The 24266-nt window shown below is 45.9% G+C and overlaps 1 protein-coding gene across 2 annotated transcripts in view; it reads left to right on the top strand.

Annotated features, from left to right (window-relative positions):
• The window catches only part of CAB39L (calcium binding protein 39 like), a 98885-nt gene that overhangs the window by 51601 nt on the left and 23018 nt on the right, over nt 1-24266 (top strand). For both annotated transcript variants that reach the window (XM_040426017.1, XM_040426018.1), the window contains exon 5: nt 12893-13061. In XM_040426017.1, coding sequence (XP_040281951.1) covers nt 12893-13061 — 169 coding nt within the window. The remainder of the gene's footprint in view (nt 1-12892; nt 13062-24266) is intronic.

Genomic DNA, 24266 nt, shown 5'->3' with positions numbered 1-24266 from the left:
GCCTAATCTTATAAATTTGTCTGTCATCCTCGTTTTGATTTTTTTTATAATTCCTAAATGCTATCTTTTTGTTTTTAATGATTTTAGCCACTTCTGCTGAGTACCACAGTGGTCTCTTCCTTTTTTTTGCTTTTACTGACAAGCCTAATGCAATCTTCTGTTGCCTTCAATAGTGCCACTTTTAAGTAGTCCCATTTCTCCTGGACTCCATTGAAACTCTTCTAGTCTGATAGGGACTCGTATACCACTAATCTAATTTTAGAAAAGTCAGTTTTTCTAAAATCTAAAACTTTTGTTTTTGTGTGGTGTGACTCAGTCACTGTACTTATAGTAAACCACACTGACTGGTGATCACTAGATCCCAAGCTTTCCCCTACAGTAATATCAGATACCAAATTCCCATTTGTGAATACTAAATCTAAAATGGCCTCCTTCCGGGTTGGCTCCTCCACTACTTGCTGTAGAGATAATCCCAGTAGGGAATTTAGAATATCTGTACTCTTGGCAGAACTAGCTATTTTGGTTTTCCAGTTTACATCTGGAAGATTGAAGTCTCCCATAATGATAACTTCCCCCTTCAATGTCATTTTAGCTATTTCCTCAACTAGTAGATCATCATGTCCGTTTTGTGGTCCGCAAAATACGGATGCGGTCCGTGTGCCGTACCCATTTTTATTTAATTTTTTGCTGACATATTCTATTTTTTTGCAAGAGAGCTCTTAGCAAGCTCTGCCTCGAATGCCACCAGATGTAACACAGCTATCGTATAAGTAAATGTTTGACCCTTGAGACGACTTTGATATTAAATAAGCCAGCATCTCATCTGCAGGCAGCTGTTTCGGGTTGATTGCTCTTCATCAGTGCAGAGCAGAGAGTACTGGCTTAACTGAGTGAGAGGCCTAAGTCAGGATTCGGGGGATGCCATATCTCCTTATGGAGAGCGCCTAATGCGAAACAGCTGTCTGCAGATGAGATGCTGGCTTAATTATTATCCAAGTCATGTCGCAAGGTCTGTTTAAAAGGTTGAACATTGACTTATAGGATAGCTACCTTACATCTGGTGGCATTAGAGGCAGAGCTTGTTAAGAGGTTAGAGGTGAGCTTGTTATGATCCTAGAGGAGCGTTGCCGCGCCTATAAGCCTTTTCATGCCAATTAGCCGCTCTCCATAAGGACATATGGTATCCCCTAACTCCTATCTTTTTGCGGAATGCACATACATATCTGAAAAGCTCACCGATGATCTGTATGCGTTCCACATCCATATGTCTGTTCCGCCAAAAGATAGAACATGTCCTATACTTGGCCGCATAATGCAGACCACGGACCCATTGAAGTCAAGGGGTCTGCAAAAGCTGGTCTGACGCGGGCTTCTGGAAGAACCGCTGGGCCGAGCCGCAGTGGGCTACTCTAAGCCGGTGTTTGTGTCAGTGCTCTTGAAAGCCAAGGCTATGTAGTTGCTAAAGGTAAGGCCTCATGCACACGACCGTATGTATTTTGAGGTCCGCAAAAAATACGGATGACGTCTGTGTGCATTCCATATTTCGCGGAATGGAACTGCTGGCCCCTAATAGAACAGTCCCATCCTTGTCCGTAATGCGGACAATAATAGGACATGCTCTATTTTTTTGTTGAACGAAAATACGGACATACAGAAACGGAATGCACAGGGAGTAACTTCCGTTTTTTTTTTGCGGACCCATTGAAATGAATGGTTCCGTTTACGGTCCACCAAAAAAAAACACGGAACGGACACGGAAAGAAAATACGTTTGTGTGCATGAGCCCTAAGTCAAACGCACGCAGTAATTTAATGAGGTAACAGCATATCGGGGGATGCTGCTTAGGGACGGCGTCTGAAAACAGCTGAAGTGTCACATCTCTGCTGGAGGAAGTCAGAGCAGTGCAGCCAACTAAACCCCATTCTCTGTGAAAATTACTTAGTGGAAGTAGCGTCGTTAATATTTTATTGGCTCGTTAATAATTTATCATTCCAGTTTCCACATGCCTTATAGTGGAATTCATGATTTAGGTGTTTGCCTGTATGGTAATAAACAAGGATCAATAGATGAGAGTCACCTGCAGAAAGTCCACACTGTTACCAGTAAAGGTCAGACATTCTCCTGGCTGCACCCAGGCTGATCCTCTCGTTCTTGTATTTAGTGATCTGAATGCGGAAACACTGGCTAAATTATAATCTTGTCCAGCTATTCTTTCCTGGTCATCTTTGTATTCTATATAAGTGAATGTCAGAAAAAATCCCCAGTTTTAATGACTGGAAACGTCAAATTGGTAGGGTGATGCCATTTAAAAACCACTATTTTAGGATGAGCCCATCAGCCCGTTGGATAGGTAAAAAATTTGATAGGTGAGTAGGTTAGGAATTTTTATTTTTATTTTCACAGCACGACTTTGGGGATTAAGTTGGGTTTTTTGGTAGGTAAAAATAGTTTTTTGGTGTATTGTTCTATTTTATACATTTTTACATTTAATAAATAGTAATAATAGTATAGTAATAAATATTAATAGTAATAAATAATTCAGCATAATGAGACAGTTTGTGCCAAAAAACTGGCATTAGTGTTCTTCAACACATTAATTGTTTTAGACACTTTTTGCGACTCCAACAAGGGCTTAGCATAAAGGGGAGTGGCCTTGCTGGGAAAGGGGCGTGGCTTAAGTCTGGTGTCGTGCACCAAAAAATGGTGCATGTTTCAAAGTAAACAAATATATGGTGTAAACTTAGACTAGACAGTCTGTTGGTGCGCCAGATTTATCTAGAACACTCCCTGCCGATAATCAGCATAAAGCGGCCTCTACTTTTAGACAGTATTATTAAATGTGGGTCATTATATTTAAAGGGGTTTCCGAGACTTAAGTACTGATGACCTGTGCTCTGGATAGGTCATCAATATCTGATTGGTGAGGGTCTGACCCCCGGGAACCCCGCAGATCAGCTTTTTGAGAAGGCTTGCAGTAGCGCCACAGCTTTCTCACAGCTTTTTCTAGGCCAGTGATGACACGTTCATCAGTCACGTGGCCTAGGCGCAGCTCAGCCGCATAGATGCGAATGGGGCTGAGTTTCAATACAAAGCATGGCCGCTTGGTGAGCATGGAGAAGGCTGCCGCTCTCACAGGGGTGCCTGTGCCTTCTCAAACAGCTGATCGTGGGGGTCCAGGGTGTCGCAGGCCCACCGATTAGATACTGATGACCTATCCAGAGGATAGGTCATCAGTAAGAAAATCTCAGAAAACCCTTTTAAGTGCACCTCCGCTCCTTTGCTTTCCTGTGTTTTTGCCATGCCACTCTTGTCTTGAACCCCTCATTTGCATATAAGATTAAACCGTTTTGTCCGGTACAGCACACTGGATTTTTGCCATCCGCCCATCTGTCCCCTCCTTATATCTCTGACCTGCTTTCTCGATACATCCGCACACGCAGGGGTGCACCTAGCCTTTCTGCTGCCTGAGGCGAAAACTGAAATGGCGCCCCCCCCATGCCAACCGCTCATTGCCCATGGCCCTTCCGCTGCCCCCCTCTTGCCCCTACCTGGTGCTCACCTGGCCTCATTGGTGGTGCACCCCTGCCCACACGTAATCTCAGATCGTCACAGGACCTCCTCCTCTGTTCTCCAAGATTTCTCACGTGCCTCTCCCCTACTCTGGAACGCTCTAACCCAAGACATCAGACTCCAAACACCCCCCTCCCCCCCCCCCCCCCCCATTCAAGTTATTGGGCCTGGGCTGCAATACTGAGTACGGCCACTATACAATGTACGGCGCTGTGAGGAGGCCGCAGCACTCACTGTATTGCCATAGCGTCTTTAAACAGCTGATCGGCGGGGTGCTGGGAGTTGGATCTCCACCAATCTGATATTGATTACCTATCCTGAGAATAGGTCATCAATATTCTACTCCCAGAAAACCCCTTTAATGATTATTCTGCCCAAACAGCCATTTTTTCCTCTTGGACTAGCAGTGTTCTTGGTTTTTTTTGCCTTCAAGATGTCAACCTGCCGAACAGTGTGCTAATGGTAAGCCGCTGTGACGCACAGAGGCGCCTGACGCCCCCTGTAGCCAGCTTTACTGGACACGTAACGTTTGGCATATATTTCAGGCTTTATTGCCGCACTACCTACGCTTCTCTGCTGTATCACTATGATATTTCTTGCTGCCATTTCACATTGCTAATAATTGTATGTTGCCTGCTTGCTGACGTTTTCCATAACCTTATTTTCAGAACATGACCAAAATACTCTTCTCAGAAACATGTAATTCATCAGCAAATAAGAACCCGCTGGCTCATCTCTGCTGCTAGTTTCTCTGCCTATTTCACAATCCAGTTTGAAGTGTGATATATGCATTTTATAGTTTTTTTGGTGTATATATATTTATACATGTATTTATAATATTCAGGCAAATATAAGAAAAATTGCATAATTTACATGTACACTGACTGGAGTTGATTTTAGTTAAGCTATAAAGGGCTTTTCACAGGACTTTTAGGCATGCCTGAAGGCGGCCATACACATTCAGTAGCTGTATATTTTGACCTTTTGTCTGATGGGTTTATCACCAAAAGCTTGTATTACACTATGCGATCATCCAGGCGATTGTCAGGAGGGAAGTGTACCTTCCTGGCAGTCGCCTGCTCGTCAGCAGAGACCACTGAATTTACATGCAGCGATCTCTTCCACAGTATAGGGAGCAGCGATCGCTAATTGGTCCCTTTACGCGGGACGACAGAGCAGCAGATTGTCAGGAAGGAAGCGTTCTTTCTCGATAATCATCTGCTCGTCAGCAGAGGAGACTGCTGCATTTAGATGCAGCGATCTCCTCCACAGTATGGGGAGGAGCGATCGCTAATGCCATCACTTGTACCCATACTGACACAGCACGATCTGCTGCCGGTAAACGATAATTTTTGTGCGCACAAATTTTTTATTTATTTATTTTATGCACTTATATAGCGCTGATATATTCCGCAGCGCTTTACAGACACTATCATCACCGTGCCCCCAATGGGGCTTAAAATCTAAGGTCCCTATCAGTATGTCTTTGGAGAACCCGGAGGAAACACACGCAAACACAAGGATAACATACAAACTCCATGCAGATGTTGTCCTTGGTCGGATTCAAACCTAGGTCCCCAGCAAGACACCAGTGCTAACCACTGAGCCACCGTGCTGCCCACAAATGGTCGAATTACCTTGAATAATCGGCGGTACATTTACACTGCCAGATCATCACTAAACGCTCGTTAGTGATTATCATTGGGATTCGCAGCCATTGCTTGGCCCCATACTGGATCATTGTTTGCCGCATGTGTAAAAATCTGGACTGCCCGATGAACTAACGTTTGCTTGTTCATCAGGTAATCGTCGGCAATATTACACTCAGATCATCGCTAACGAGTGTTCCTATAAACGCTAGTTAGCGAAGATCCGGCTGAGCGTCGACCAGTGTAATATAAGCCAAAGATAAGTCATTGCTGAAGGAAATCACTGACCAAAATACCGGTTTGTGAATCAGGCTTATAAGTTACTTATTAGTGGAGGACTTGCAGCTAAGTCTGCCAACTATGTAAAAAATTGAGGGTTCTGATTTTTAAAGGTGTGGTCCAATCTCATTATATATGCCAGTGAATGGACAGGTGGCTTGCTCTCCATTCACTGCTGTGGAACTTCCAAAAATAGCCAAGTGCGCTCTCCCAGTAATTTTCTGAAGTCCTATAGCCGTGAATGGAAAGGACACCACGCACGTGCAGTGTGCCTTCCTTCACTTTAGGGGCCTCGTTCTGGAGATAGAATGGGTCCCAAAGGTGGGAACCACAACTTTCTGACATTTGTGGCATATCCTAATGATATGCCATAAATGTTAAGATGGGACAACCCCTTTAATGCTTATTAAACCTTTTTATAGGTTTCTATATCTTGCATTGGCAGTTTATGGCTTTGAACCCCCTCCACCCCCCCCCCCCCCCCCCCCCCCAGTATCTAAAAAGATCATTTTCCAGATGTCTAACTCCCACATATGGGACTTATTTGACATAGTTTTTAGATTTTTATGACATTTGTATTGCTGTGAAGATCCAATTGTGTACTAATTATGTGCCATCATAATTTACTGTACTGAACTCAACTCACAGGGGCTGTATAGAATACTCAATAGATGTTGATATTTAAAGGGGTTCTCCGGTAATTTAGAAAATAAAAATACTTAAATATTATTTTATTATAAATATGTTCCCAAATACCTTTCATTAGTTATAATGGCTTGTTTTGTGTAGGGAGAAGTCATTAGGAGAAATAAAATGGCCGCCGTCCTATTACTGCACACAAAACCTGTCCTAATCACACAGGAGGACAAGTACTGAGCTAAAGAACTGCCTCATTCCTCTCATAATCAGGAATTATGGTCCTAAATCGTCAGCTTAATCTCTGTAGGAATGGAGCTCATGAGCGGACAAAGTACAGAGAGGACGGACAGGACAGACTGTGGTAATGGAGACTGCATACAAGTGCTGCTGCTCATCAGTCACACACCCATCTCCTCTCTGTACTTCATGTCTCCTCATGATCTTCATTCCCAGAGATATAGATGAAGATCTTATCAGCTGTATTTAATCATTAGGATTTATTTTTCCTAATGATTGCTCCCCAGACAAAGCAAGCCATTATAACTTATGAAAGGTATTTGGAAATATATTTATATTAAAGTAATATTTAAATATTTTCATAATTCCCGGAGAACCCCTTTAAACTACTGTCTCATAGAAAATCTACAATGCAACGTAATCTGCAGGCAGCATGTTATACAGCTGGGAAGAATGATGTAACGGATCACCTGGCACCCCGACTGGGTACCTCCGTTGACGATGCTCCTAGCGTTTTCCTGAGGGTTCCAAGCACTCTGGCAGACACCACAATCACCGAACCGAAGAAGCATATATATCCTCTTCAAGCATATGAATGCTGTAGACAGTTGAATAGGAACCATACGAATAGGTTTTCACTCCTAGCAGTCAAACTGGGACAGCATGCAATAAATCCTCCCACAAGAATGAGACGACACTTCACCTTGAGGGTTAAAACAGGAACTGACTGTACTTCACGTACAGCCTCTTTTATTCACAAACCAAAAACATAGTACTGCCCACAGGGTTTTGAAATACAACCAATCAATATATTACAACACATACAATGTAAGTACAGCAACCAATCGTTCACGCCCCCAGAGGACCAGAAGGGAGACTGCGACACAGGACAGATACAACATATCCCCACAATGCATCATGGTTTCCTCCTCTCTGTCCCGGAGACAACCGAGGAGCAATCCAATTATCTCTCAGGACAAAGGGAGATCGCCAATACACATGTGGATACAACAGAACAGACATCACCATTTAAACACACAATGGGACAATAGAAACACACCCAGCATATTCCTCCCCTCTGTCTATCCACTCAACTATCTCCCAAGCTGACAAGTTTTACTTATTATAAATTGTTACAACTTTGTGAGTTTACATTGTCCATACATATAACTTACATCAATTTAACCAGTATAACCTGGGGAAAAACCTATCCAAAATTCACTTGAATAGGTTCAGGGGTTTAAAAGTTAGTATGGGCCATAATCCTGAGGCAAGAGGCTGGTAAACAGGCCTCTCCAAAACCCAGTGACGAGGTTGGTTTCGCCACACATCTCCCCCTCCCAGGGAAGACTAACCAGATACCTGACCTCACGGTCAGTACCTGTGTTAGTCTGGCAGTCCAACCACAACCCAATACTGGACCTGTTGAATCTTGGGGCCTGGCTCTGTTCTGTATGTCACCAGCTGTTGAGTGGGCATCTGCTACTCCTTGCTTCCTTGTGGTTCTCCAGCTTGGAGCTGTAGGTACTTGGTGGGCAGAGGCCAACTGCGCTCTGCCCAGATGCCAGCTCTTCCGCTGGGGTAGCCTGTGGGAAGTCCGGCTCTGGAGAAGAGGATAGAGGAGGGCAGAGGCCGACTGCGCTCTGCCCAGATGCCAGCTCTTCCGCTGGGATGTGGTCAGGGAATCCTATCCCCAGGACCTTGTTGCAGATCGGCTGTGGAGAGGAGGAATCGCTTACCTCCTCCTCCTGGCATTCCTGCAGGGTTGGTGGGGGATCTGAACCGGCCGTCCAGCATCCCGATAGGCCTGGTGCAGAGACCGCGGTCCCATCTGCACCATCGGAGTTAGGGGTGCTGTCCCCCTGTGGTTGGGGAGAGAGATCAGTGGGTATCGCAGGCTCATCCCCTGCCCCCAGAACTCGGTTGGGAAGTACCTGGGAAGGGGAGGGCTCGCTTACCTCCTCCTCCTGGTATCCCTGCGGAGATGGCTGGAGATCTGGACCGACCGTCCAGCATCCCTGTAGGACTGGTAGAGAGACCTCGGTCCCATCTCCACCTGCCATCTGTGGGTCCTCCCAGGACCAGTCTGTGAGGTCCCTCAACATTTGCGAGTAAGGACCACCTGCGTCCACACCTGGCAACTCCGGCTGCTGTTGAGGGTCTGGGCCAGCTGCCCAGCATCCCGGTGGAGAGACCTCGGTCCCGTCTCCACCTGCCTGTTGTGGTTCCTCACAGGACCAGTCTATGAGGACCCCTACCTTTGTAGCTGGTACTAAAGCAGGGGATACTTCAGTCGGGTCTTCCCAGCTGTAGGGTTGTAGGTCTGGGACTGCCACCCAGCTCTCTGGCAGTGTATATTGGGACCGAATTGAGCTGAAGAAGTATTGGTAGTCCTGCTCCAGCTCCCACTCCTTTGTCACTAGAGATGCCAGGTCTTGTCTCACCTCTCTCGCTGTAGCCCAATCATGCATAGCCTCCCTGTAGTCATAGATATCCCAGAACCGGGACCTCTGCGAAGGCCTCAAACAACAGGCCAGGGCCATCATAATTCTCACCCTCGGGTCTGTCGTGCTCAGCCATCCCGGGGGAGTGCCGAATCACATACCACCAGAGTGCCTGGTAGGCGTCATCTAGCCAAAGCTCCTTCCATACCAGGCTCTCCAGTTCTGTCACCCACTCATTCAGGGGCTTCTCTCCCAGAAGGGGCATTCGCAGGGCCACTCGCATCCGCAACTGCTGTTCCTCACTGGGGAGACACTCGCCCCGCCGCCGCTGGGCATTTTCCAGGGCATCTCTCCAGACGCCTTTCCGGACTGCATCCCTCCAGTCCGGGTCATCCTCCTCCTCGTAGTGGAACGCTGTTCGAAGACTAGCCGATTCCATCCTGCTGTAGCCAGGGGCGCTGTACGGATACTAGCGTTACCCTCAATTTAGTAAATCCACGAACGGTGTCTCCGAGCTGCTTCTCCTCACACTAGGACGCCATCCCACTGCTTGCCACCAATGTAACGGATCACCTGGCACCCCGACTGGGTACCTCCGTTGACGATGCTCCTAGCGTTTTCCTGAGGGTTCCAAGCACTCTGGCAGACACCACAATCACCGAACCGAAGAAGCATATATATCCTCTTCAAGCATATGAATGCTGTAGACAGTTGAATAGGAACCATACGAATAGGTTTTCACTCCTAGCAGTCAAACTGGGACAGCATGCAATAAATCCTCCCCCAAGAATGAGACGACACTTCACCTTGAGGGTTAAAACAGGAACTGACTGTACTTCACGTACAGCCTCTTTTATTCACAAACCAAAAACATAGTACTGCCCACAGGGTTTTGAAATACAACCAATCAATATATTACAACACATACAATGTAAGTACAGCAACCAATCGTTCACGCCCCCAGAGGACCAGAAGGGAGACTGCGACACAGGACAGATACAACATATCCCCACAATGCATCATGGTTTCCTCCTCTCTGTCCCGGAGACAACCGAGGAGCAATCCAATTATCTCTCAGGACAAAGGGAGATCGCCAATACACATGTGGATACAACAGAACAGACATCACCATTTAAACACACAATGGGACAATAGAAACACACCCAGAATATTCCTCCCCTCTGTCTATCCACTCAACTATCTCCCAAGCTGACAAGTTATACTTATTATAAATTGTTACAACTTTGTGAGTTTACATTGTCCATACATATAACTTACATCAATTTAACCAGTATAACCTATCCAAAATTCACTTGAATAGGTTCAGGGGTTTAAAAAAACCTATCCAAAATTCACTTGAATAGGTTCATGGGTTTAAAAGTTAGTATGGGCCATAATCCTGAGGCAAGAGGCTGGTAAACAGGCCTCTCCAAAACCCAGTGGCGAGGTTGGTTTCGCCACAAATGATTTATATATTTTTATAGGAACAGATTCAGTAAAACTTGTAATTTATTCTGCTCATTCTGGGCTTTGAAGTCCAAGAGACGGTCCTATCAGTGACTGGCAGCCTTGTGTCACAGTCCCTCAGGTGATTGATGTCAGGAAATCCAGGAGATTGGCTAAGCGTGGAGGAATCTAACAGCCTCCTTGGTTTCTCTTGATTCAGTGTTGATAGGGTTAATGATCACTTCCGTTTTCTCAGCTGTTGCTCAGTGGTCATCACTTCTACCCTTTATACTCTGACCCCATCCTTCTGACTATGTGGTAGATAGCCTTATTTGGGTTTGGCTGAGCTGGTGTGAGGTTGTCTCTTGTGTTCCTGCTCGTCCGTCTCTACAGAAGTTAAGTGTCGTGTTTGTTTGTGTTTGTTCTATTCCCTGTTGTTTGTATCTGGGCCTGAGACAGAGACTTCCATTCGTCCATCTATGCAGTTGGGGGGAGCTACTCCTGGGACTGCTGGTAAGAGCTCTGGTCATGCCCTTTGGGTTAAACAACGCTCCAGCGGTTTTTCAACACTTTGTCAATGACATCTTTCATCATCTGGCGGAGAGGTTTGTTGTTGTATACCTTGATGACATACTAATTTATTCGCCTGATATAGAGACTCATCAGGATCATGTGAGACAGGTGTTACAGATCCTAAGAGAGAATAAATTGTATGCGAAGATGGAAAAGTGTGTATTTGCTGTACAGGAAGTGCAATTCCTGGGTTACCTGCTCTCACACCCTCATGTTTTCGTATGGATCCCGAGAAAGTCAGTGCGGTGGTGGACTGGGATCGACCTGAAAATCTGAAAGCGCTTATGCGGTTTTTGTGATTCACCAATTACTACCGTAAATTCATCTTGAACTATTCAACTGTGGTTAAACCTTTAACAGACATGACTAGGAAGGGGGTCGATTTCTCTGTTTGGTCTGAGGCGGCATTACAAGCCTTTTCTGCTGTGAAGGAATGTTTTGCTTCAGCCCCTATTCTGGTGCAACCGGACGTGTCTCAGCCATTCATTGTAGAGGTTGACGCATCCGAGGTAGGGGTGGGAGCAGTTTTGTCGCAGGGTCCTTCACCTAGTAAACCGCGCCCATGTGCTTTTTTCTCTAAAAAACTCTTGACTGCTGAAAGAAATTATGATTTGGGTAATAAGGAATTGCTGGCCATTAAGTTGGCTTTTGAAGAATGGCGCGATTGGTTGGAAGGAGCAATTCATCCTATTACGGTAATTACTGATCACAAAAATATGGCTAAACGACTGAATCCAAAGCAGGCCAGATGGTAGTTGTTTTTCACCAGATTTAACTTCATCGTCACCTACCGCCCTGGGGTTAAGAACGTCAAGGCGGATGCTTTGTCGCGCAGCTTTCCTGGGGGGGGGAGGGGGTGATTCTAAAGATCCTAGTCCTATTTTGTCTGAAGGAGTAGTCATATCTGCCCTATATCCCGATCTTGAGGCTAAGGTGTTGGAGGCCCAAGAGGATGCACCGGACTCTTATCCTCCAGGGAAATAGTTTGTTTCTTCAGACTTGCGTCATAAGGTATTTGAGGAACATCATTGTACTGTCTTGTACTGTAGATCCACTGTCGATCTCATCTGGTGACCGGGGCTGCGTAAGTGTGTTGAGGACTATGTGTCAGCCTGTTGTACCTGTGCTCTTGCAAAGGTGACACATACTCGGCCTTCTGGATCTCTTCTTCCGTTACCCATCCTGTCCAGACCTTGGACGTATTTGTCCATGGACTTTATCACGGATTTGCCGAATTTTGGTGGTAGTTGATCAGTTTAGCAAAATGGCGCATTTTATAGCATTGCCTGCTCTACCTAATGCCAAGACTCTTGCACAGGTGTTTGTCGATAACATCGTGAAACTACATGGCATTCCTCTGTATTTTCTACAGCTCTATTGAAGTGAATGGTTCCGCATACGATCCGCCAAAAAAACGGAACGGAAGCGGAAAGAAAATACGTTCGTGTGCATGAGCCCTAACTCTGCTTGATCAATTGCAGAATTAGTTTTTTTTTTCTAGCCATAAATTATTGCATCTTAGGGCTCATGCACACAACCGTAGCCTGTGTTGCAGTCTGTAAATTGTGGACCCAGAAAACACGGGTACCGGGGGTGGGGCCGTGGAATGGGCATACGGATGCAGACAGCGCATGGTGTACTGTCCACATCTTTTGCGGCCCCATTGAAGTGAATGGCATCCGCATCTGACCCGCACAAAATGCGGATTGGATGCAGACCAAAAATACGGTTGTGTAAATGGGGTCTTATCCTGGTAGAAAATTATTGGAAAAATTATGTCTGAATGTTTAGTGTAATTTCAGGCTGACAAAGACTCAGACTGTGACTAGGTCTCGTGGAATAGAGGGGTCTATGTATAGCCAGTTATATGCGCACATTGGCTATTATTAAAGGTTGCCAGGCAACAGAGTGACAATCATGAGTAAGGGAAACATTTGGTTAGTATTTGCATAATATTGTACGTTTTATAGCATGCAGATAGCACAACTTCAAGGTATAAAAGAAACAAAAGAGACGCTGCTGTAAATACATTTAACACGTCTACTTTTCTTATAGGTATGAATCCCCTCAAGTGGCTTTGCATTGTGGGATAATGCTTCGTGAGTGCGTCCGTCACGAGCCGCTTGCCAAAACCGTCCTGTACTCTGAGCAGTTTGAAAACTTCTTTAAATATGTGGAAATGTCAACATTCGACATAGCTTCCGATGCCTTTGCTACATTTAAGGTAAATTATTTAATGCTCCCTTCTGTGTTTATGCAGTTTAAAATAGACCTCCCGACCGCGGTTATTTCCCTCGCTCCATCATCTCAAGGCAAGAATAAAAAGCAGCAAAGGACAAGAAGACAGTGTGCATAAAGAAATGTGTCGTAGGTTTTTAATAAACCATTCACATCTATAAATTACTGTGTGTAACCATGCTTTTTAACATTTCTTCCATGTACATCGTGGTATTGTAATAAATACAATGTATATTTGTCAGCGGAGGCTAACATTTTACAAATATTCATAACCAAGTACTACTACGGTATTAAACCTCCTCTTACTACCAACTAAAACTGAAGGGGGTACCGAATCCTTTGAAGAAGCTTCAATGAATTTTTGTAACATATATTTTCTTTTTTCCCCCTGTTTTACTTATAAAATCAGCACCCAAAGTTCATGTGTCTATAGCGCTTTGGTATCTGTACACCCCTAAACGACCGACATACAGGTGTACAGGTTTATGGATTCCACTGTGGGGCCGCATCGAGCGCTGTACTGGCAGAAGCACCCATCGCTGCTCTTGCCTGTGCCAGTTCCGCTCTGCTAAAGCCTGGCATAGCACATTTGATGCCAGTGCCAGTCCTTAGTGGAGTGCGACATGCAGGAGCAGCGATCTGCTATGCGGAGCTTTTAGCAGAGAAGATTGAGCTCATATGTCAGTCATATGTCAGTCAGAGGGCAAGTATGCTTTCTGATGGAGGAGAGGGGGATAGGTAACATGCAAGTTTGGCCCCACCATTGTAATATTGATAGCCTATTGTAAGGTCTGCACCTGTAGTGACGCTTCCGCCATCTTTTCTCTCCTCCTTACTGACCTGCCATACGTATATTCTATTTGTCCTAGTGAATGGTTTCTTGTCTGTATTTTCATGCCACATTTGGTAGGTTTTATGCGAGAACTCGCTCCTCATCCCATCACACCGTCTTTATTTGGTTCAAGTGTTGGCATTGACTAAGCCAAAACTTTACTTTTGTTTGTCCTTAGCCTTTCAAATGTAGACTTTCTATGTAGTTCTTTAGTTGTATTTCTGGGATATCTTGTGACTTCTGAATAAGTAGTCACTACACCCTTGGAGTGATTTTGGGTTAGGTTCACACCCCTGGGATCATTCATCAGGTGCATTGAGAAGAAGTAACTTTCATTGTGGTTTGATGGAGGCCCAGAACCTTCTAAATGGTTCTGTAACCCTTTTATAGAGGCTGAAACTTCAACAGTCTTGTTTTCTCATCTTTGCTGGATTTTCTTTGCTTGCGGCACAGTTCACATTATTGTGGGGTTCAGTTTACAGTGAGGTCTAGGTTCAGCGGGGCTGGTGGCAATCAAGCCTGGCGTTGTTCATTCAGCTACTGTACATTGAATTATCAATTGCATCTGGGGGCTGGAGTAATTTGTGGACATGGGTGCTGAATGACTTTGTTTCTTAATTAAATGCAGGGATGATTTTAAAGGGTTTCTGTCACCACAAGTATCCCTATTAAACAGGCTGACATTGTACATGTGCAAATGTCAGCTGAAACTAACTGCGCTATTCTTTTTCTTAGGTATGCCCCCGTTTTTGTGCAATTTAATGTTTTATTATATGCAAATGAGCCTCTAGGAGCAGGGAAGGGGGGGGGGGGCGTTGCTCCTGCTCCTAGAGGCTCCGTTCTCCCGCCTCATATCCCGCCCTGCCATCCTTGATTGACAGGGCCAGGCAGCGTTCACCTCCTCCTGCCGGGCCTGTGCGCTGGGGGAATCTTGCGCCTGCACTGTACCGTTCAGTATTCGAAGCAGGCTTCCCTCACCGCGCCTGCGCCAAATACTGAACGGGACGGCACAGGCGCGAGATTCCCCCAGCGCACAGGCCCGGCAGGAGGAGGTGAACGCTGCCTGGCCCTGTCTATCAAGGATGGCAGGGCGGGATATGAGGCGGGAGAACGGAGCCTCTAGGAGCAGGAGCAATGCCCCCCCCCCCTCCCCCTCCTAGAGGATAATTTGCATATAATAAAAACGTTAAATTGCACAAAAAAGGGGCATACCTAAGAAAAAGAATAGCGCAGTTAGTTTCAGCTGACATTTGCACATGTACAATGTCAGCCTGTTTAATAGGGATAATTGTGGTGACAGAAACCCTTTAAACTGTCTTAAATTACTTTCTGAAGACACTCCGTGTGAGTTACATAATAGGCAGATCTGTAGGTAATTATTTTATTTGAAAGGTTTATCCTACAAATTAAAAAATATATGTAGTAATGCCCACCATTATCTTAAAGGGGTAGGCCACTTCGTGGTTACTGTTAGATGATTATATGGCACTTACTAATGTAGGTTTTGTTGCAATTCTGCACCATTTTATAAGGTGTGTTCCCTTGTTTACAAAGTCTTTTGTACTGTCCACACAAAGGTCCTGTCCACAAAATGGCCGCTGATGGAGGGTCATATGACCAGGCACATCGCCTCCATGTGATGCCTCCTCCATTCAAATACATTGCACCTGCCATCTTTACTTGTTCTGTTGGAAGTTTAATGCAGGTGCAATGTATTCGAATGGAGGAGACATCAAATGACCCTCTATCAGCGGCCATCTTATGCACAGGACCTCTGTGTGGACAGCACAAAAGACTTGTAAACAAGCGGAAATGCCTTATAAAGTATAGAAAATAGTGCAGAATTTCAACAAAGACTATATTAGTAAGTGTCATATAATCATCTTACAAGCATAGAAAATAGTCCCTCACACATAGCCCCGTTGATCCCACTCCTAAATAGGTATGTATTGCCCCCCTACCTCACCATTTCCTTCTCCACTGTCTAGAGAGAGATATGGCTATAGATCTATGAATTTAGAGGGGTCTGGGCTGCTTCTCCTGCTTCACTATGAGATTACTACTCCAGCAAAGATGGGAAGAGAAAGGAGAAGGGAAATTACTGAGCATGTAAGTCCACCACTGTATGCAGTAGGAGGTGGACCAGAATTTTGGCCACAGAAGAAACAACAGGGGGCGCCAGGGGAGTTGCTAGATTAAAACATTCTGTTTTGTCCCAGGCCTCAAATGTCCTGCCTGCCAGCTAGATACAACTGTATTGCTGTCCTCAGGACGCACAATTGAATCTAATGCAAGGACCTGTGGAAGAGCTGAAGGACCTGTGGTGACATCACAGGTCATGTGACCAGTAAAACAGGCAGTGGTTAAAGGGAACCTGTCACCTGGATTTTGTGTATAGAGCTGAGGACATGGGCTGTTAGATGGCCACTAGAACATCCGCAATACCCAGTCCCCATAGCTCTGTGTACTTTTATTGTGTCAAAAAAATTGATTTTATATACAGGTGAAACTCGAAAAATTAGAATATCGTGCAAAAGTCTATTTATTTCAGAAATGCTAATTAAAGGGAGTCTTTCACGCAGATTCACCCTATTAACTTAATAACAGTGTTATGTCCACGGCATCCCCCCTATTAAAACGGTACTTACCGTTAATTCCTTGCTAGCATCGTTGTGGAGAATAACACTTTTAGTCCTCATTTACACGACCGTTGTGTGCATCCGTGGCCGTTGTGCCGTTTTCCATTTTTTTTCGCGGACCCATTGACTTTCAATGGGTCCGTGGAAAAATCGGAAAATAAACCGTTTTGCAGCCGCATCCGTGATCCATGTTTCCTGTCCGTCAAAAAAATAGGACCTGTCCTATTTTTTTGACGGACAACGGTTCACGGACCCATTCAAGTCAATGGGTCCGTGAAAGAACACGGATGCACACATAATTGGCATCCGCGTTTGTGATCCGTGGCCGTAGGTTACTTTCATACAGACGGATCCGAAGATCCGTCTGCATAAAAGCTTTTTCAGAGATGAGTTTTCACTTCGTGAAAACTCATATCCGACAGTATATGCCATATCCGACAGTATATGCCATATCCGACAGTATATGCCTTCGTATGAAAATGACCCAGGGGCCTGGGCACCTTCACAGACTCATTTGCATGCGGATTGATGCTAGCAAGGAACTAACGGTAAGCCCCATTTTAATAGGGGGGATGCCGTGGACATAACACTGTTATTAGTAGGGGTGCACCGAAATTCCGGCAGCCGAAAATATCGGCCGAAAATGCACCTAATCCACTTCGGCCGATATTGTTACATATCGGCCGAAAATATGGGGTGTGGGATTTGTCACCCACCATCTGCGGGTGGGCGCCGGGCGGGCGGTTTACTTTGTCACTGCATCTTTATTTTACCTTACAATCGTGAGGCTCCAGTAACTAACAACTCTGCAGGCAGAGCGGAGGCCGGCGTAATGTCACTTACTCACGTGACGCGCCTGCTCCGCCTCCTTCATTCATAAAGTGGGCGGAGCAGGTGCGTCACGTGAGTAAGTGACGTTACGCCGCCCTCCGCTCTGCCTGCAGAGTTCTTACTGGAGCGTCACGATTGTAAGGTAAAATAAAGATGCAGTGAGTAGCAGGGCCGGGGCTGTTATGGGTAGGGGGATCGGTCTATGGCACTGCTATGGGGAGGGGGGATCTGTGCACTGTTATGGGGAAAGGGATCTGTGCACTGTTATGGGGAAAGGGATCTGTGCACTGTTATGCCCATAACAGTGCACATATCCCCTTTCCATAACAGTGCACAGATCCCCCTCTCCATAACAGCGCCACCCACAGATCCCCCTGTCCATAACAGCGCCACCCACAGATCCCCCTCTCCATAACAGCGCCACCCACAGATCCCCCTCTCCATAACAGAGCCACCCACAGATCCCCCTCTCCATAACAGCGCCACCCACAGATCCCCCTCTCCATAACAGCGCCACCCACAGATCCCCCTCTCCATAACAGAGCCACCCACAGATCCCCCTCTCCATAACAGCGTCACCCACAGATCCCCCTCTCCATAACAGCGCCACCCACAGATCCCCCTCTCCATAACAGCGCCACCCACAGATCCCCCTCTCCATAACAGCGCCACCCACAGATCCCCCTCTCCATAACAGCGCCACCCACAGATCCCCCTCTCCATAACAGCGCCACCCACAGATCCCCCTCTCCATAACAGCGCCACCCACAGATCCCCCTCTCCATAACAGCGCCACCCACAGATCCCCCTCTCCATAACAGCGCCACCCACAGATCCCCCTCTCCATAACAGCGCCACCCACAGATCCCCCTCTCCATAACAGCGCCACCCACAGATCCCCCTCTCCATAACAGCGCCACCCACAGATGAATTTCATTCATGAAAAAGAATTATTAATAAAATCATTAAAAAAAAAGTATTTTAAAAGTATTTGGGCAAAAAGGCAGTTTCGGTTTCGGGTTTCGGTCAAGGGCATCCTGAATTTTCGGTTTCGGACCAGAATTTTCATTTCGGTGCACCCCTAGTTATTAGGTTAATAGGGTGAATCTGCGTGAAACACTCCCTTTAAAAGGAATTGCATTAATGCAGCTTAAAATTAGAATTTTGGGAAAAGGTTCAATATTCTAGGCTCAAAGTGTCACACTCTAGTCAGCTAATTAATCCATACCCCCTGAGCAAAGGGTACCTCAAAATTGTGACTTTGGGGTTTTTATAAGCTGTAAGCCATAATCATCCAAATTATAACAAATAAAGGCTTGAAATATCTCGCTTTGCATGTAATGAGTCTCTCATATATTAGTTTCACCTTTTAAGTTGCATTACTGAAATAAATGAACTTTGCACGATATTCAAATTTTTTGAGTTTCACCTGTATATGTAAATGAGGCTACTAACGTTTCCGGAGCCCAGCCACGCCCACTGTCAAGGAGCCCAGCACCGCCCTGCATCCTCCGAATCTCCTCCTTGCTCCCCGACGTCACAAAGCTAGAGCGCCGTAATCTCGCGAAGCGCGAGCTAGCGTATGCGCAGTGTCGGCATAGTGTTCCTTCCCTGTGCTGGCATCAGCCTCAGGTAATGAACTGTGCATGCGGTAGCTCGCGCATCACGATATTACGGCGCTCTAGCTTTGTGACGTCGGGGGAGCAAGGAGGAGATTCGGAGGATGCGGGACGGTGTTGGGCTGCTTCACAGTGGGTGTGGCTGGGCTCATCTCTCAAGCATGGAGGAGACAGGACTCATTTAAGGTTCATTTACATATCTATAAAATCGTTTTTTTGACACAATAAGGGCTCTTTCACACCTGCGTTCTTTTCTTCCGGCATAGAGTTCCGTCGTCGGGGCTCTATGCCGGAAGAATCCTGATCAGGATTATCCCCATGCATTCTGAATGGAGTGAAATCCGTTCAGGATGTCTTCAGTTCCGGAACGGAACGTTTTTTGGCCGGAGAAAATACCGCAGCATGCTGCGTTTTTTGCTCCGGCCAAAAATCCGGAACACTTGCCGCAAGGCCGGATCCGGAATTAATGCCCATTGAAAGGCATTGATCCGGATCCGGCCTTAAGCTAAACGTCGTTTCGGCGCATTGCCGGAGCCGACATTTAGCTTTTTCTGAATGGTTACTATGGTTGCCGGGACGCTAAAGTCCTGGCAGCCATGGTAAAGTGTAGCGGGGAGCGGGGGAGCAGCATACTTACCGTCCGTGCGGCTCCCGGGGCGCTCCAGAGTGACGTCAGGGCGCCCCAAGCGCATGGATCATGTGATCGCATTGGACACGTCATCCAAGCGCATGGCGTGCCCTGACGTCATTCTGGAGCGCCCCGGGAGCCGCACGGACGGTAAGTATACCGCTCCCCGCTCCTACAATGCAACCAGGACTTTAATAGCGTCCTGGGTGCCATAGTAACACTGAAAGCATTTTGAAGACGGTTCCGTCTTCAAATGCTTTCAGTACACTTGCGTTTTTCCGGATCCGGAGTGTAATTCCGGCAAGTGGAGTACACGCCGGATCCGGACAACGCAAGTGTGAAAGAGCCCTAAAAGCTCACAGAGCTATGGGGACTGGATATTGCGAATGTACTAGCGGCGATATTGCAGCCCATGTCCTCAGGTCTATACCCAAAATCCAGGTGACAGGTTCCCTTTAAGAAGGACCTGCGATGACGTCACCATCATGTGACCAGTGCAGGAGACGATGGCACTGAAGAGGAGAAGAAGCTGTGGTGATGTCTGCTACATGAGGAGAGGTAAGTGAAGGGAGAGGCAGAGCAATGCTGGGAGTTGTGGTTAATTAAAGAGGACCTTTCACTAGAATAATAAATCTAAACTAACTATACAGACATGGAGAGTGGCGCCCAGGGATCCCCCTGCACTTACTATTATCCCTGGTCGCCGCTCCGTTCTCCCGGTATAGCCTCCGGTATCTTCATAGTTAGGCTCCACCCAGGGGAACCTGCCGGTCTCTTTCTCCCATGCTGTAGCGCTGGCCAATAGCAGCGCTCAGCTCATAGCCTGAGAGGGTGACGTCTTCTCTTTCGGGTTTAGAGGTGACGTCATCGGCGCAGGCGCACTGATGGAGTGCTGAGGAAGCGAGCGTCCTTCTCTCAGAGCGCCTGCGCCGAATGAAGACACGTAAGGCGCAGGCGTGAGGTTTGAATTGCAGACAGGGCCAGCCGGAGGAGGAGAGCGCTCGCTGGCCCTGTCAATCAACAGGAGGAGGGGGCGTTTTTTTGAAAGGAGGATGCGGCGGCTACCAGCAAGTAACCGCCCTACTTGCTGGTAGCGAGGTAATTAACATATTATAAAAGTGCAGTTTTTAAAGAAACGAAGCCACAGAAAAAGGTAAGAGCCCTATATATTGAATAATCGCACTATAAGGTTTTTAATTAGCCTAAAAATGAAAAATGACTTTTGGGGGGTGACAGAAGCCCTTTAAGGCCACCTGTCCACCAGCTGAAGCTCAACAGAAGATGGGTGTTGCAACAGGACAACGACCCAAAGCATAGAAGTAAATCAACAACAGAATGGCTTAAACAGAAGAAAATACGCCTTCTGGAGTGGCCCAGTCAGAGTCCTGACCTCAACCCGATTGAGATGCTGAGGCATGACCTCAAGAAAGCGATTCACACCAGACATCCCAAGAATATTGCTGAACTGAAACAGTTCTGTAAAGAGGAATGGTCAAGAATGACTCCTGACCGTTGTGCACGTCTGATCTGCAACTACAGGAAACGTTTGGTTGAAGTTATTGCTGCCAAAGGAGGTTCAACCAGTTATTAAATCCAAGGGTTCACATACTTTTTCCACCTGCACTGTGAATGTTTACATGGTGTGTTCAATACAAACATGGTAACACTTAATTCTTTGTGTGTTATTAGTTTAAGCAGACTGTGATTGTCTATTGTTGTGACTTAGATGAAGATCAGATCACATTTTATGACCAATTTGTGCAGAAATCCATATCATTCCAAAGGGTTCACATACTTTTTCTTGCAACTGTATGTGCTGCTGTATAGCGAGTACAGCACAACGCGGTGTGCGGGGGAAGTGTCGATTTAGAGAACTGGGCCATATTCATTGGGGCTTGGGCCCCGGATCCTTTGAGACCCTAGCAACGCCCCTGGGGGGGGGGGCGTTACCAGAGAGGACAATGTAATGTACATAAAAGAGTACAGTATTTCTATTGCATTTATGAAGCTTCACTTGGAATACCCTATTCATTGCATAGTAATACCTCTCGTGGGATAACTCCTTGAAGGATTTTAGCACATTCTCAGTTTCTTATCCAAACAAGACACAATTGTTAATGAAAACGAACCATAGGGTGTACAATATAATTTCCGCACAATTGCTAAATTATTGAAACCGCCACATGACATCTGTTTTGTGCGGGTGCGGTCAGCCGGCCGCCACTCTCCACTGTGGAGAAAGAACTCTGCCTTTGTTCCAGGAGTAGTGCAGCATCTGTTTTCAATTTATTGCAATTTCTTGGACCGCATCTTCTGACAAATATCAGACAAAAGCATTATGATTCATTTCTGTATAACCAAACACTATAATTCAACCACTGACTGGAAGCAGCACAGCCCATTGGAATGGATCAGTGAGGGGTGAAAATGACAAAAGGAACTACATTCAAGGCGGGACTGGTCCTGCCTTTCCATTATCCTGTTGAACGGCTAGATCACATTTTTTAGCATTTTATTCATTTATATGGCACCAACATATTCTGCAGTGCTGTACAGACATTTTTATCATTCTGTGTTGTCCTTGATCAAATTTGAACCCACCGCTGCAAGCCAACAGTGCAAACCCCTGAGACTCCAAATGTAGTACATCTCTGTACATCCAGCCTCGCTCAGATATTGTCACCTTTTTGTGTATATTTGAGGACAGTATATCAGTATATTTCCTGATTTCAGCACTTCACCTAATAGAAGTCAGAAGTGGGCCATGTTTTATTGGCATCAGTGCAATCTTTGGGTTAGCTTTTATCTAAGGCTACTTTCAAACTTGCATTCAGAGCGGGTCCGTCTGATGTCTGCCCAGACGGATCTGCTCATATAATGCAGACTTGGGATCCGTTCAGAACGGATCCGTCTGCATTATATTGTAGAAAAAATTCTAAGTGTGAAAGTAGCTTCAGACGGATCCGTCCAGACTTTACATTGAAAGTCAATGGGGGATGGATCCGTTTGAAAATTGAGCCATATAGTGTCAAATTCAAACGGATCCGTCCCCATTGACTTACATTGTAAGTAGACTTACACTGCAAGCAGCATTCAGGTGTCCGCTTGCTGAGCGGAGCGGAGGCTGAACGCTGCCAGACTGATGCATTCTGAGCGGATCCGCCTCCACTCAGAATGCATTGGTAGCTGGACGGATGCGTGTCAGGGACAGGACTCATCTCAGGTTAATTTGCATATGTATCAAATCAGTTTTTTTTTACACAATAAAAGCACACAGAGCTATGGGGACTGGGTATTGCGGATGTGCTAGCGGCCATCTAGCAACCCATGTCCTCGGCTCTATACACAAAATCCCAGTGACAGGTTCCCTTTAACTATTACATTATTATAAAAAGATTCCAAAACACCTTTCATTAGTTATGTCTAGGGAGAAATCATCAGGGGAAATAAAGTGGCCATCGTCCTATTTGTACACACAAACCCTGTCCTAATCACACAAGAAGACAAGTTACTTCACAACACTAAGGCTACTTTCACACTTGCGTTGTTCTTTTCCGGCATGGAGTTCCGTCACAGGGGCTCTATACCGGAAAAGAACTGATCAGGTATGTCCCCATGCATTCTGAATGGAGAGTAATCCGTTCAGTTTGCATCAGTATGTCTTCAGTTCAGTCGTTTTGACTGATCAGGCAAAAGATAAAACCGTAGCATGCTACGGTTTTATCTCCGGCTAAAAAAACTGAAGACTTGCCTGAACGCCGGATCAGGCATTTTTTCCCATAGGAATGTATTAGTGCCGGATCCGGCATTCAGAATACCGGAATGCCGGATCCGTCGTTCCGGTATGCGCATGCGCAGACTGAAAAAAAGGTGAAAAAATAAATGCCGGATCCGTTTTTGCCGGATGACACCGGAAAGACGGATCCGGCATTTCAATGCATTTTTTCGACTGATCAGGCATTTTTAAGACTGATCAGGATCCTGATCAGTCTTACTAATGCCATCAGTTAGCATACATTTTGCCTGATCCGGCAGGCAGTTCCGGCGACGGAACTGCCTGCCGGATCTCTCTGCCGCAAGTGTGAAAGTAGCCTAAGCTAAAGAGCTGCGTCATCCTCCTCTCCTACTAGTCAGGGATTATGATCTGAATACAGCTGATAGGATCTTTAGCTGAATCTCTGTAGGAATGGAGTTCAGGAGAAGACATGTACAGAGATGAGGGTGGGGATGTGGTAATGAGCAACAGCTCTTGTATGCAGTCTCCATTACCACAGTCTGTCCTGTCTGTCCTCTGTACTACGTTTCTCCTCATGAACTCCATTCCTACAGTGATTCGGCTGAAGATCTTGTCAGATGTATTCAGGATAACAATCCCCGACAAGCAGATCATAGAGGAGGATGAGGCAGTTCTTTAGGTCAGTGTTGTGAAGTAACTTGTCCTGCTGTGTGATTAGGACAGGTTTTGTGTATACTAATAGGACGGTGGTCATTTTATTTTTCCTAATGATTGCTCCCTAGACAAAATGAGCCATTATAACTAATGAAAGGTATTTGAAAATATACTTATAATAAAGTAATATTTAAGTATTTTCCTTTTCTTAATTCCTGGAGAACCCCTTTTAAGCACATTAAAATTCCATTT

The sequence above is a fragment of the Bufo bufo genome, chromosome 3 (genome assembly GCF_905171765.1).
Source record: "Bufo bufo chromosome 3, aBufBuf1.1, whole genome shotgun sequence".
Classification (NCBI taxonomy): Eukaryota; Metazoa; Chordata; class Amphibia; order Anura; family Bufonidae; genus Bufo; species Bufo bufo.
Note: the sequence above shows the minus strand (reverse complement) of the source record. Positions and strands in the feature narration are given on the sequence as shown.